This window comes from Typha latifolia, chromosome 9 (assembly GCF_019914945.1).
Source record: "Typha latifolia isolate L0001 chromosome 9, TyphaL0001v2, whole genome shotgun sequence".
In the NCBI taxonomy this organism is placed as follows: domain Eukaryota; kingdom Viridiplantae; phylum Streptophyta; class Magnoliopsida; order Poales; family Typhaceae; genus Typha; species Typha latifolia.
In genome coordinates, this window is record NC_133094.1 from 11,106,428 (window position 1) to 11,120,870 (window position 14,443).

A 14,443-nucleotide genomic window follows, 5' to 3' on the forward strand; every position below is an offset into this window, starting at 1 on the left:
GTTAGCAAAGCAACTAATTATTTTCCTTTTACAATAAGGCAAATTAAATATGACAAATGATGTTTTGAGAAAAAATATTAAAAGAGCCACCAAGAAAGGGAATTGATATTTATAAAACTTCAAAAAAATATTCTAAGACCTTTATATTTTGCTTTTACTATAGAAAAATTTATATATAACACCCAATCTTTTAATAAAATTATAGTTTACATCTTATATTTTTACTATTTATAAATCGAGCATTATGATTTAGTGAATATGTACCAAAAAAAAAAAAATACTAGTTAGTTAAACTTAACTAAATCTCTAAGTTGAGTTAACTAAACTAAAATAATTATAAAAATACCCTCAACCAATGTGTTTTCTGCACGTATTCGCTTAATCAGATAGCTCAATTTGCAAATAGTAAAAATATAAGGTATAAATTATAATTACGTTATAAAGTATGTTGTTATATATAAATTTTCCTTTAAAAAGATATGCTTCTGAAAGACTAATGAAATATTTCTTTGGCTATATTATCTGTTTAAACAATGGTATGGTTAACCTAACCCCAGAGTATATCACAAAGAATGCTCTTTATATAAACTGTAAATATGTGAGAAGTATAGTCTAAGATATAAATCCTCGTTGATATTACCTTTTTGTCACCTAAATATCACTAGCTATTACAATTAAACAACAGAGAGTGTGTGTGTGTGTGAGAGAGAGAGAGAGCATATGACTGCCCTAACTTTTGTAGCAGTGTAACTGATCAAACTGGGGATGCTCAAAAGCCTAAACTTTTCTGGACTAATTCTGATGATTGTATGCAACTCTGCATGATAGAAAGATAGAGAGAGAGAGAGAGAGAGAGAGAGAGAGAGAGAGAGAGAGAGAGAGAGAGAGAGAGAGAGAGAGAGAGATCCAAATGACATTAGAGAGAGTTCACTTTATTCCTTATGCTTTGAGTGCAGAGAGAAGAAGGCCGTACACAGTTCCCGATTCGTTCCAAGGCCAGACCGGACGCCGGACCCACCTCGATCTCAAAGACTAGAGATCCAAAAAAGGATCACGGCCATTGGCTGGTAGAAGGGGGGTGGGCCCTGACAAAAGATGAGAGGTCACTGGTCCACGTCAGATCACCCCCTCCCCTCCTAAAGCATCGGTATGTAGATAAATCCACTGCTCATCATTCATGTCGGGGAATCCCATTTCCTATAAAAGTGTGCAACTATAATTAATGCCTCCTGCTGCATGCAATTAAGCATCTTTAATTGGGTCCCTAATCTACACTAATTAGGGTTTAATTTTATAGGAGGTAAGCGTATGTAGAAGGCTTTTTCTTTTTCTTTTTCCTTTTCATTTCACACCCTATGTTATTCTATTTAAACAGATGTCCTTAGTATTCGAATGACATTCTTGTAGAGTAGTAATGTAAATCTAAATCTTTACTCTATATAATTCATACACATTTTGACACTTTTAACTCGTCTGAACTCAATCCAATTGGCAGTAGAGAAAGAGAGTGTAGTCTTGTAGATTATTACGACTTACGAGAGAGATAGAGAGAGAGAGAGAGAGAGAAAACTGAGCTACCTTTGGATTTGTTTGTGTCAGCGCATGCAATCTACTTCCCGGTAGAAGAAAAGGAAAAAAAATAATCTCAACTTTGGACCAAAGATTTATCCTTCCCTTCAAGAAAAGTACACAGCTCTCATAAATCCTTTTATATCTCACCACTCCAACCCCCACAAAAAGAGAAGAAGAAAAGAAAAGAAAAGAAAAGAAAAAGAAAAGCAGAGCTCCCAAATACATATATACTTCCCCCTTACCTACACAAGCACACTCTCCTCCTCCCTTAAACCTTGACAACTTAACCTACACAACTACTTCATTTCTTCTCTCCTCTCTCTCTCTCTCTCTCTTTCTGCCACTAACCATTATCACCATCTCCACCAATTCAACATCATCAACAACAACGACGACGAGAAGTGAGAGAAAAAAGTCCTACAATTATTGTCAAGATGAGAGCAGGAGGTTGCACAGTGCAACAATCCCTCACCCCAGAGGCAGCAGCAGTGGTGAAGCAAGCAGTGACACTAGCTCTGCGGCGAGGCCACGCTCAAGTCACCCCCCTCCACGTGGCCAACACCATGCTCTCCTCCTCCGCCGGCCTACTCCGGGCAGCCTGCCTCCAGTCCCATTCCCACCCCCTCCAGTGCAAGGCCCTTGAATTGTGCTTCAACGTCGCCCTCAACCGCCTCCCGGCATCCACATCGGCCCCGCCGATGCTAACGTCTCACCACCACCACCACCACCACCACTGCCAACACCACCCCCCACCGTCGCTATCTAACGCCCTCGTCGCCGCCTTCAAGAGAGCGCAAGCTCACCAGAGGCGCGGATCGATCGAGAGCCAGCAGCAGCCGATGCTCGCGGTCAAGATCGAGCTCGAGCAGCTCATCATCTCAATTCTAGACGACCCGAGTGTATCCAGGGTTATGAGAGAGGCAGGCTTCTCCAGCACACAAGTGAAGAGCAACGTGGAGCAGGCCGTGTCATTGGATATGTGTACACCCACCTCTAACCCTAACCCTAATCCTACCATTAAGCCCAAGGATGTGATCACCTCCCCTCGAATAAGCCCTACGGCAACCCCTGTGAGCAAAGTTAGGAGTGAGGATGTCATGAGCATTGTGGACTGCTTGGCTAGCAGCAAGAAGAGGAGAGTTGTTGTAGTTGGCGAGTGCTTGGCTACTACTGAGGCAACTGTGCGATTAGTGATGGATAGAGTAAGCAAAGGAGTAGTAGATGTGCCTGAAGTTGTAAAGAATGTACAGTTCATAACACTTCAGATCTCCTCCTTTAGGCACATGTCAAAGGAGGAGGTGGATCATAGGATTGGAGAGCTGAGGTGCCTGGTGAAGAGTTATTGCATTGGAAAGGGTACCGTGCTGCTATTGGAAGATCTCAATTGGGTTGCTGAGTTCTGGAATAGATGGTTGGAGAAAGGGAGCAGGAGTTGCTACTGCCCTGTGGAGCATGTTATCAAGGAGGTGAGGAGCTTGGTTTATGGTACTGCAATGGGAGGGGAGGAGAGCAGTGGAATGATTGGGAGGTTTTGGCTCATGGGAGTTGGCACATATCAAACCTACATCAAGTGTAGATTTGGTAATCCTTCTTTGGAAGCTCTTTGGGGTCTTCAGACTCACACCATCCCTTGTGGTAGCCTTGGTTTGAGCCTAAATTTTGACAGGTAAAAAAAGTTAATTTGATAACTATTCTATATGTATCTAACATTTGCATTTGTAAGTTTACTTAATTTATTGACTAACTAATATGCTATCTTCTTTTCTCGTTGCAGTGATTCAAAGATGAAATCCAAGAGGAGTGATCAGAATGGGAGTTCTTGGTCCTTTATGGATGGTGCAGTGGAGAGCCAACTCACTTGTTGTGCTGATTGCTCCAACAAGTTTGACACAGAGACTAGATGCCATCCTAATAGTACTCCTTGTAGTAGCCACAGCTTGGTTACCTCAAAACTGCCGTCATGGCTCCAGGAATATAAAGAAGAGAAAGGACGAGCAAATAGAAATGATCAGGTACTGTTCTTAAATCCAATAGTACCTATATACTAAGCTGCTCAAGAGTACTGAATAATTAAAGTTATTTTCTCCTGCTCTATCTTGTAGGGCTGTCTCCAAATGAGAGATCTTTGCAAGAACTGGAACTCCAAATGCAGCTCGACTCGTGGAAACCAGCATCATCCATCTGAGATCACTCTAAATTTCTCTTCAATCTCTCCATCTTCTTCAATATCTTCGTATGATCAGCGCTACTCTAGCTTTAAAAAGCCTTGGCTACTCCCTCTCGAGGCCAAGCACCCTTGGCGTTTGGAGGCCGACGATGAAGACCTTGAGCTCGATGTCTCAACAATCCATGACATAAAGCCTAACCTTAATTCAAATTCTTCAAGTGGGAAAATGGAGGTGGATTGCACTTCTAGGTTTAAGGAGCTCAATGCTGAGAGACTAAAGACTCTTTGCAATGCATTGGAGAAAAGAGTGCCACGGCAAAAGGATATCATTCCTGAGATTGCGAGCGCCGTCCTCAGGTGCAGATCAGGGATGATGAAGAGGAAAGATATGTCGAAGTCTTCTTGCACCAAGGAGGAGACATGGATGTTCTTCCAAGGAGGTGATACTGATGGAAAGGAGAGAATAGCTAGAGAACTAGCAACCCTAGTTTTTGGTTCTCACAATAGTTTTATCATGGTTGGAGTTAATTCTTCCTCATGTAGCTCCACCGATGACCACAGGAATAAAAGATCGAGATCAGAAGCAAGCCATGGCTATCTCGACAGGCTTTTCGAAGCAATTCGCGAGAATCCACACCGCGTTATCTTGATGGAAGACATTGAGCAAGTGGACTATTACTGTCAACTTGGCATTAAGAAAGCGATTGAGACCGGGAGGGTAGAGAACTACCATGGTGATGAAGCTAGTCTTACTGATGCTATTATTATCTTGAGCTGTGAAAGTTTCGATTCGAGGTCTAGGGCTTGTTCTCCTCCTGTTAAGCAGAAGGTGGAGAGTGAGGAAGAGAAGGAAGAGCAAGATGAGAAGGAGATAGGCTCGTGTTTGCGTTTGGATTTGAATCTTTGCGCGGTAGATGACGAACAAGAATATTGTTCATTTAGTGATGTAGGTCTTTTAGAAGCAGTTGACCAGGCATTGTTCTTCAAGTTGCCCCAGGACCTGTAATGCTGTTATATTGCTTCAAGGACTTCTTAATTTCTTGTACTTTGGTTTTGTTTCAATCTTCATGTATGTTTCATTTTGTTCTTTGTAATTTTCTTGGGTTATGAGATGAGAGAGAGTAGGGATTGCGTGGCTTAAGTTAGATTAAGAAGGTAGGAGATACTTGTACATTTGGAGTACTCATCTTGTGGAATTGGTATGTGGGGTGTTTATTAATTTCCTTAATTTCTAAATTAAGTTTTCTTTGCTATGTTCGTATTTATTCTCACTTATTGGCTATTAATCTTTTTCTTCATCACCTCCCAATAGGTGTTGCCATGTGCTCTTCTAGGAAAATATTAGTTTTTTGAGCTATTAATGCACAAAAAAAAATCTTGATGAAGCCCATGATAAATTTGATTTATTTTTCACAAGAACAAAGGAGAAAGAAAGAAAGAAAAAAAAGAGTCTATTTTGCTAATTACCCACTCTATTTTGCTTTCTTTATACTCTAAAAGATTTGCTAATTACCTACTTGCAGTAAGCTAGACCAACTACAGCAAAGAATCGACTCTATTTTGCTTTTTTCTTCTTTCTCTCGGTCAAGATGGTTTAATTCCCCTTATTATTTTGTTTTACTCCTTTTTATTTTGGGAGGAAATGCATGCATAATTAAGTATTCATAGAAACGATTTTGCTAGGAATACCTCATTGGCGTTAAGTTTTTTTAACAATATTATTAGCAACAATACATACGTGCTAGTCAATTGATTCCCTGTATCCAATTAGCTTTCTGATCATAAGTACGTTTATTGTTGAAGAAAAGAAGAAACACGCTCTAATTATGTTCCCCATTATGTAGTACATCTAATTCCCATGATGTTGATTCGGATCATTTCTATCTAGAGGAGATCCATCTACTAGCAGACACAATCTAGCAATATTTGATTTGAGAATTACTTAGTACTAAGTATCTATCGAATGACAAGATGATGTGCCTGTTACTATTTCAAAGGTAGTATGAACGAAAGATTCATAACTTAGAGATTGTGCAAAGGAAGAGCCACTTTAGAAGGCAAAATCACAATCCTCCTCAATAAATATCAAAAGTTCACAACTTTTCATGCATGGTGATGCGATTTAAAAAAGGAATCCCTTTTGCTTGCTTTCGATTTCATAACCCAACATTCTCATGATCTTTGTAAAGAAGTGGGTGTGTGAAAAGATTAACACAAAATAAAGATAAGCATCTTATCTTTAGACATTAAAGATAGTTGCTTTAGAATCCTATAAAGATAATCTTCTCCACCCTTTTACACCTCACTAATGTACAACTTCTCAATAAGTTGCGAGTTTGTCGCGTCACGCTTTTGGAAAATATTAAGGTTTAAAAAACTTAGGATTATGTCATATGTGAAGGACAAGATATAAGGAAAACTACTCACCTCTCACATGTGCCTACCCTTTCTTTTTAGATATATATATATAACATGTACTAAATCTATGGTTAACCATTAATTACTTTCTTTCTCACTGTTATATATGTTCTTCTACAGTTCTATGAATATTCTAGTTCTATTAGTTTACTAACTATGGTGGCACTGGCACACACAGTGTTTAAAGAGCAGTCTACGTAGTCTGCCCATGCACAAAGTGGAAGGACTCAAGGGTAAATAGAAAGAATCTATTTTTCCCATTAAACTCACACATGATGCTTTCCTTCATTATTTTTTTGAAGGAAGAGGATATTTTTGTTAATATGAAAAGGTCATAGTACAAAGATACTGTTGTACTATGAACAACGACCATGATACCTTGCTTGTATGGAATATATTATATTTATTTAGATTTATATATGTAAACGTATATGAATATGAGAAAGCCTAGAATTTATGCAATCATAAGAACTCCAATTTAATTTTTATTCTAATTAAGAAACTCTAGATTAAAAATACCATTCAAATTAAATTATGCTACACATCAGTTCAATAATAATTTTATCATCGATTGGACTAAATTATTTCACATAATCACCTCAAAATTCTCTCTTTCACTCTTCTATTACTCACCTAACTCATTCCACGGATTAAAAGTTTCTACTTAATTTTTTTTTCCCATCTATTGCCTTCTCCTGCCACTCATGTATATAATTTCTTACTTAAGTAGGCATTACATATTAGAAGTAATGTATCAAATAAAGTGTATTTGAGTCAATTATTATACTACCATTCTAGTTTACAACCAAATAAATTAATTCTTGTTTGGACCTTTCTGATAGTCATATACGTATTGTATATTTTTGAACAAATGTTGAAACACACGAGTTAGCTTCTGCTGTTCGTATGTTATCCAATTAGGCTGCCATAATCTCACGATCGGCAATACTATGCGATGACTATTCTGGCAAAGCTTTTCTTTCTTCTGATTTCATAGTTCAAACTAGACGTCTACATATTGTCATACGAGAGTCTTGAACAATTCTGTTCTTCAAATCTTCTCCCTCTCAAAGTAAACGAAGAGTACTCTACTGGGGATGAGATATCTTTGATCAGCTCAGATAATCCAACATTCACAGCTAGTATTAATTCAGTGTCTTTGGGAAATAATGGTGCTTTCTGCAAGCATATGCATACTTTTCAAAGTGCTGTAAACCCTTTTAAAACCCTCAAGATTATATACTTTCAACAAAGATATCCTGCTCTTCACAAAGAATAAGCTAAGAAATCCAGCGTTAGTGCTACTATTATTAGGAGGATGACAGGAGAAATCACTATCTTCTCTTCCATCAAATTCCCCTCACGTAGTTGCTTTTTTTCTTTTCTTCTCGATATTTTTGATGAATAGTTGCTGCCAACTAATCAATGTCTCTATGCAAGCTTCAAAAAGAAAAACCTTCTTCAGATTCGTTTAGAAAATTTCACAAAGCTAATAGAATGTAATGGGAAGTCGATCCTAAATCCAAGTGAAAAAGAAAGTATGAGACACCTAACCTCTCCTCTCCAAAGTCGTTAGAGCTAGCCTTGTTCGTTACATTTTTAAAGCTAAGCTGATCACATCTTTATGTATGTTTGTTAAAGGCCTAGCTATGAAAGCCTAATGCTCTTAAGCTTATTGAGAAAATAAAGATACGTGATTATATATAAAGCATATACAACTAGACTATATAAGTACGTAATTGATGGAAGAAGATATGCATCTAATAATAAAGCATCTTATGACATGACAGTTCATCAAATCATTAAAAGGCCAGTCTTAAGACACAATGTGGGCCCCTGGAAACTACACATGACGATAAAGGAAGCTTTCAAGACGCGTCAGAACATGAAGTTAATGAGTTCATTAATTTATTCACCATGATTCATTCAGTATGTGAGGACGGCTTGACTGTAAAGAGAATCAATAACTCTAGCTGTAGCTAAGACCTCAGTGTAGTCCATATGAACATGCCATATATAACCAATACTAAGCAGTATATAAGACCATCAATGTACTCACAATTCATTAGTTAGCATATTAACATAAACTTTAAGCAACAGTACTTCTAGCTAGATCTGTGTCTGTTCAAATATATAGGCTACCAAAGTTTGCATCATATATATCCCCTCTCCGTTTGCTATCCGATTAAACTATAACAAGAGAAGCTAACTATAGCTGCAGTGGGTAAACTCTGATGAGTAGTCCTTTGACACCAAAGGAGGCACTATTAGCAACGCCAAAAGGGACAAAGGCATGGAGACAAAGTTTCCACACCTCTGAGTCTTTTGCCAGACTTTGAGAAAAGGAAGCTTGCACTGGGCTCTTTTGCTCAGGGTCTCCATCCAACTCTTTTCCTTTCCCCTTCATCAAAGTAAGGGAATTCTCGGATCAGGAAGCCCTACAAGATTGAACAACAGCAACTCCATCCTAACTCAGAGATACCCAAATGCTTTGTGGGCATTCCCATAGTTTGAAAGTGATGATTGAGGGATCCAAGGTGATGAGATGGGTCTCTCTTTATATGATGCCTAAGTTCTTAGGGAGGAGGCCCATAGGCACCAATCCATGTGCTCCTCTCTAGCTTACCATCTTTTCTTCTTTTTGGTTCTTTTCTTTTCTCCTTTCTTTCTTTAAAGGAAAACCAAAAACTCCTTTAATCCAAATCCCATAGGAGGTAAGCACAGGACTTGGTCAAAAAGGAAGGGAGCAAGTGTAAATCTAGGCATGCATGATGCATGATGCATGGGCATGAGGAAAGAATAAAATTTGGGGAATGATGGGGTTTGCCCTTTGTGGGATGATGGGTCGTTGTCTTGAATATTTAAGGACTGGAGCTTTTTGTTTCATGTGGGGGATGATTGAACTGGTGGAGAGTGGAGTAAACAAGTTTATTATTATTATTATTATTAGTTTGTTCACAGAGGAAGAAGCAATCCCAAGACAAGCTGATCGAAGGTAGAGGGGATATAGATAGTGGATGATTTGAAAAAAAAAAAAAAAAATATATATATATATATATATAGAAGGATCATCGAAGTTTATATATATGTAGATGGTGATGATGGCATTTCTTAGTAAAAGCTTGTTCTTCCAAACAATCCATTTGAGATGATGTGAAAGTATACAATAGTTGGACCAACCAAAGACAGCATCCTAAGTAAGCAATAAACAGGTCTAAGGAAAAGTCAGAAGACAATAACACTAATCATATATATTGACAGGAAATTGACATTAACATTAGGGTGGTGAGATAATTTTGCACTTCAACAAAAGGGGTACGATAAATTTATAGCAGTTGGAAGCCCATTTGATTGGGCTTGAAATTGGGTATTTTTATATATTTAAAGCCCATGGGCTATCCACTTAAAGGCCTTCTACAGTGTCTTCCATTCACAGCCAAGGGCCCAATTGGCCCTACCCATAATGTAGCTCAACTACTATAAGTTTGTATCATAGCAAATATCTGATTAATTATAATTAAAACGCAACTTAAATAAATAAGATTTATTCTAACTATTTTACACTCTAAACTTTAATTTAAAAAAAAAGGTATTGTAGTCATTTTAGAGGCCCAAATATTATTGATTTGGACTGGTGGGCAAGCAAAAAAATTAATAATAATAATAATAATAAAATTTTAAGCTGTTAGATTATTAGATTCTTTGCTTTACTTCTACCACGAATGGAACTCTTATATCACAAGCGATGCCCTGACAATGACATAGACTTACCTTTATAAAAGGGAGATTGGTAGGTAGTTTTAATTTCACTTATTAAGATGTTTTCTATCTCTACTTGATGATATAAACCGAGAAGCATCTTCTAATCTGAGCTGCAATTAAAGAAGACAAAGCCACCGTCCATGCCAAGCATCTTTTGCTCTCCGACGACCCCCCTTTTGATTACAGTATTGCAACCAGAGATGCCATCAGTGTTCTTTACGCTTTTGCTAATCTATAACTCCTAACAATTACCATCCATGAAACTATGAGCCATATACGCCTATACCAATATTAATTATGGAGAGCAGAAGAAAGACATGGATATTTTTGGCGTCCACAGTCGCAATCTCTATATTGTTGATACCTACAAATGTGAAAGCCGACGAGGTGACGGTGGCCACGGCTGCCGCGCCGCCGGCCGACGAGAGTCTACTGTGTATAAGTGAATGTGGAACATGTCCTGTGATATGTAAGCCGCCACCGCTGCTGCCGCCGCCGCCGATTACCTTTACTCAGATATCCTCCCCTCATCAATCACCTTCTTTACCACCGCCGCCGCCGCCGCCGCCGCCGAAGAAAAGTAATTCTTCTCCAGTGTCTCCTCCTCCACCACCGGCGCAGATTGGGTTTATATCCAATCCATACTACTATTTCTACACTTCAGAGGCAACGCAGGTGAAGTTGTTTTCCAGCATTTGGAAGTTGATCTCCATGTTGCTATGGTCTGTTGCAATGGTAGTAGTGTAGCATCTCATGTTTTGGTTTGCATGTACAACTAGTTGGCATATTTAATTTGTTTGATTGTTGTAATCTTCCAATGTACGTAAAAATAAAATAAAATTAGAGAAACATATCATAGTGATCATTAGTGTCTTTTGTTTATATCTTATCATTTGATGTCTGTATTTTGCCTAAATTATTTTATTTAACTTTAAAATAAAATAAAAAAACTTATTCAGGTTTTACTGATTTAAAACTTTAACCTCAATTTTTCTTTTGGTTGAGAGAAATAAGTAGGTTTTTTTTTAAAAAAAATTATAAACTCTCTTTATTCTAAAATTACTCGTGCCAAGGGCCAGATAAAAACTTTGGAATAAGAAAATAGAATAAATTCTTTTATTCTAGATTTCTTATCTTAGGTTTCTGGTGGGATAAAAAAAATATTTAGAATATTTTACCCACTTATTTTAAAATGTAAATGACCAATTTACCCTCACCTATTTATGTATTATTAATGGTGATATATTGGGATTTATATTCAAGTTGAACAATATAATACGATAATAATATAATTTGTAATATATTTAAATATGTTTATAGTAAAATATATTTTGATATAGGATGCTACTTATTATAAACTTTATAGCATAAATTATGATGAATTAAATCAAATTATTTTTTGGCTAAGAATTGTAAAAATACTACGAGGAGACAATATAACAACTTTGGAATAAAATTATAATTTATATTTAATTTTTTAATATATTTTTTATTTTTCTAAAACATAACGAATATGCATTTAATTAAGCTAGGAAAGTATAATAAAGTCAATTTTACTCATTTATATCATTTACTCCAATTATCATGAACCAATACTATCTTATTCCAAAGTGGGCTTAATATGCATGAATATACATATATAAATATACCAAGTCCTTAGTGTATTATTGGATGCATATAAACCATAACATTTGACCTAATACATTAATGCACATCAACCTAAATTCCAACCCAAATTTTTGGCTCCCCAGGAGCAAACCCATAGAAACATAGTAAAGTTATAGAAGGCTTCAAGCTTAATTTCAAGAAAAAGGATTCTTAGCCCACAAAACAGCATGCAGATTTTGAGCCCCAAACAACTAAACATGCAGGCATCAAACCAGGACCCATTCCAACAAGAGACAGTCCCACCAAATTAAGGGACCAAACATTAATCACCCTAACTAATTAAAGCCCCTAATGACACAGCTACAGCCACCATTCAAACACAAAAGAGAGGTCCAAATTTAAAACTACAAACTCCCCTGTACATGCACTATATCCCATGAATTGTCTTGTCCCAGAGATTGTGAACACAGTGGACCATAACTCTTAAGGCATGGGTCTACTTTAAAAATATACAATCTCTCCATTTAATGCACTCCCAAAACCCTTTCTCATGCCACCAATTTAATCCCAGACCCCAAAAGAAGGAAAAAAGCTAACATCTTTATAGAGTTCAAAGTTGCAGGCTTGCTTCCACTTTGTGTGCATTGAGTACTGAGCAGTCCAAGAAACTTAGCAATGGAAACCAAGAACAAGCCAAACATCTTATTACTGTTGTTTATTCCATCTTACATGTACACTCAAGTCCTAAAGCAAACATGGGAGGAGGATATTAAGATAGTTTGATAGGGGACAAAAGGGAAAGATGTAAAAAGGATCAAAGAAAACAATCATCATCTCAATAATATATATATATATATATATATATATATATATATATATATATATATATAAGATTATTTTAACTCCATGTTAAGCTATTTCTCTCCAGTAATCTCTCTAACAACCTACAAAAGACTTTTTTATCAATAGGTCCATTCTTGAGGCAGAGATAACTCTGGAGGTTGGAATTGCATTCCTTTCTTTGGTTGCCTCTGCTGCTGCTGCTGCTTTCGTTGCTCAAATCCTTTGAAGTCGTCTGAAGGAGACATGAATTTTTTTTTTTAATTTTGCATATTAAACCTTATGGATTATTAAAGAAAAGGTTAGGGTTTGTAAAGTAAAACTCACTAGGCTTCTTCTTGACTTGGTTGTTGACCATGACGCGAGGCAGGAACACTCCGGTCCCGCCGCATTCTCGACCCAAACCGGACCGGACCGGAACGAACCGGAACTGACCCGGGAATTGCTGCCTCCCCAAACCCTATGGATTCATAAACCCAGCAGGTAGCACATTAACTACCCCAGCTTTGCCAAAAATAGCAAGCGAGAACAAAGAGGACGAAGGGGACCTCACCTTGGTCTGGTCCGGCTTAACCGGCGCGAAGAAGAAGACCGGCCTGACGCCATGCGACTCCGGCCCGAACCGGCTCCAACCCGGACGAAACCCCTGCTTGCCAAAAGTAGCAAAGGAAAAGAATGGAGGCAGATTAATTAGTAGGGAGAGGCAGAGAGGCGAAGCGAACCCAAGTGGGTAAATAGGTTCAAGAAGACGAAGGCGACCTCGTAATGGGGAGGCCGGCTCGGCGGCGGATGTCCCGCTGTGACTTCATGACGGCGGAGGTGGTTGTGGTGGTGACGCAAGCAGACGCCGACGTCGGCGAAGATGGCCGACGGCAGCCAGAGCTCCCCGTCGTCGAGGTTGGGTGGGAACTCCGCCATTTTATTACTACTATCAGTGCGAGTGAGCGAGCGCGGAGGGAAGGAAGAGGAGGAGGCGAGTGAGAAGGGTTTTGGGTCTACAAATATAGCGGCGGGGTAGGGGTTTAAAGCGAGGGGTCGAAGGGCAGTTTGGGAATTTCTAGAGAGGTTTAGTTTGGGAATTTCGGGTTTATTTTGGAAGCTCCGTAAACGAGGTGACGGAGTGGATAGTTTCTTTTTCTCCCTTACGCACCTTCAACGTTGACTCGATATTAGGACTCGAACATGAGTGAGTACCAAGTAGTAAGCACTCACTCTCTCGGGTCAATTTTTCGAGTCTCAGTAAACCTGGCGTTACATGCTTTCAGCATCCGCTGTTCCGTCTTCGAACAGGCAAGATTGACAAAGAAATCTCCTTCTTTGACGCGTGTGATTTGTCGACGTGGCGAGCCTTGAGGCGAGGAACAAGGGATGAGCGAGTGGTAGAGGCCGTAAGTGGCTGACTGTACTCTCACGTGACTTAGTGGGGCCCGGAGAGTCCGCCTCGGGTCCCGGGCCCACAATTGGAATGGCGGTTGCCTCTTAATCGAAATGCCCGGATTGCCCTCGGTCTGGAGCGCCGCGAGGGCAGTTTCGTCCTTTCAAAAAAAGAAGAAGAAGTCGAGCACGATTTTCGCGAGTAACGCTTGCCGCCCTCGCCGGTGCGAATTTCTCGTTGGGAAGGGAAAACTGCGAAAAGGACCCTGCCTTTTGCTATTATTCCGATTATATATACATGGGGAAAATTATCGCGATATTTAATGTATACATGCGAATTAACCCAAGGATCTCTATTTTGTCTTTCTCTTGGACCGAAACTCGAAATAACTCGGTTTCGAAGCCCCCAAAAGGAAGTTTCCTTCAAAGCAACAACTCGGGGAGATATGCAAAATTTTAAAAAAAAAGTTAGTGCTATTTATTTATTAGAGAAAGTTATTTATAATTTTCTCTATTTATATTTAGAATAGATGGACGATTTTTGCATTTTAGACCCTAGTTATAGAGAGGTATATTTTGGGGTCCTAAGACCAACGCAATGCCAAGCTATATATTCCTAGGTCGCACGAGAAGCAAGAATAAAGAAGAAGATTCACTAAAAAGTAGTGGAACTTGAATTTTGACTGGGTCAAAGTATTTCCT

At 38.6% G+C, this 14,443-nt stretch overlaps 2 protein-coding genes across 2 annotated transcripts; one reads left to right on the forward strand and one right to left on the reverse strand.

Annotated features, from left to right (window-relative positions):
* Positions 1 to 1,855: 1,855 nt before the first annotated feature.
* Positions 1,856 to 4,990, forward strand: LOC140794658 (protein SMAX1-LIKE 3-like). Its single transcript, XM_073146782.1, has 3 exons — positions 1,856 to 3,238; positions 3,347 to 3,584; positions 3,675 to 4,990. The coding sequence occupies exons 1-3, from the start codon at positions 2,007 to 2,009 to the stop codon at positions 4,743 to 4,745; spliced, it is 2,541 nt and encodes an 846-aa protein (XP_073002883.1). The 5' UTR covers positions 1,856 to 2,006; the 3' UTR covers positions 4,746 to 4,990.
* A 7,217-nt stretch (positions 4,991 to 12,207) lies between these two features.
* LOC140794659 (uncharacterized) lies at positions 12,208 to 13,387 on the reverse strand. The gene is made up of 4 exons (XM_073146783.1): positions 13,127 to 13,387; positions 12,921 to 13,013; positions 12,695 to 12,827; positions 12,208 to 12,602 (listed from the first exon to the last, which is right to left on the reverse strand). Exons 1-4 carry the CDS (start codon positions 13,283 to 13,285, stop codon positions 12,490 to 12,492), a joined length of 498 nt encoding a protein of 165 aa, XP_073002884.1. The 5' UTR covers positions 13,286 to 13,387; the 3' UTR covers positions 12,208 to 12,489.
* Positions 13,388 to 14,443: the final 1,056 nt, after the last annotated feature.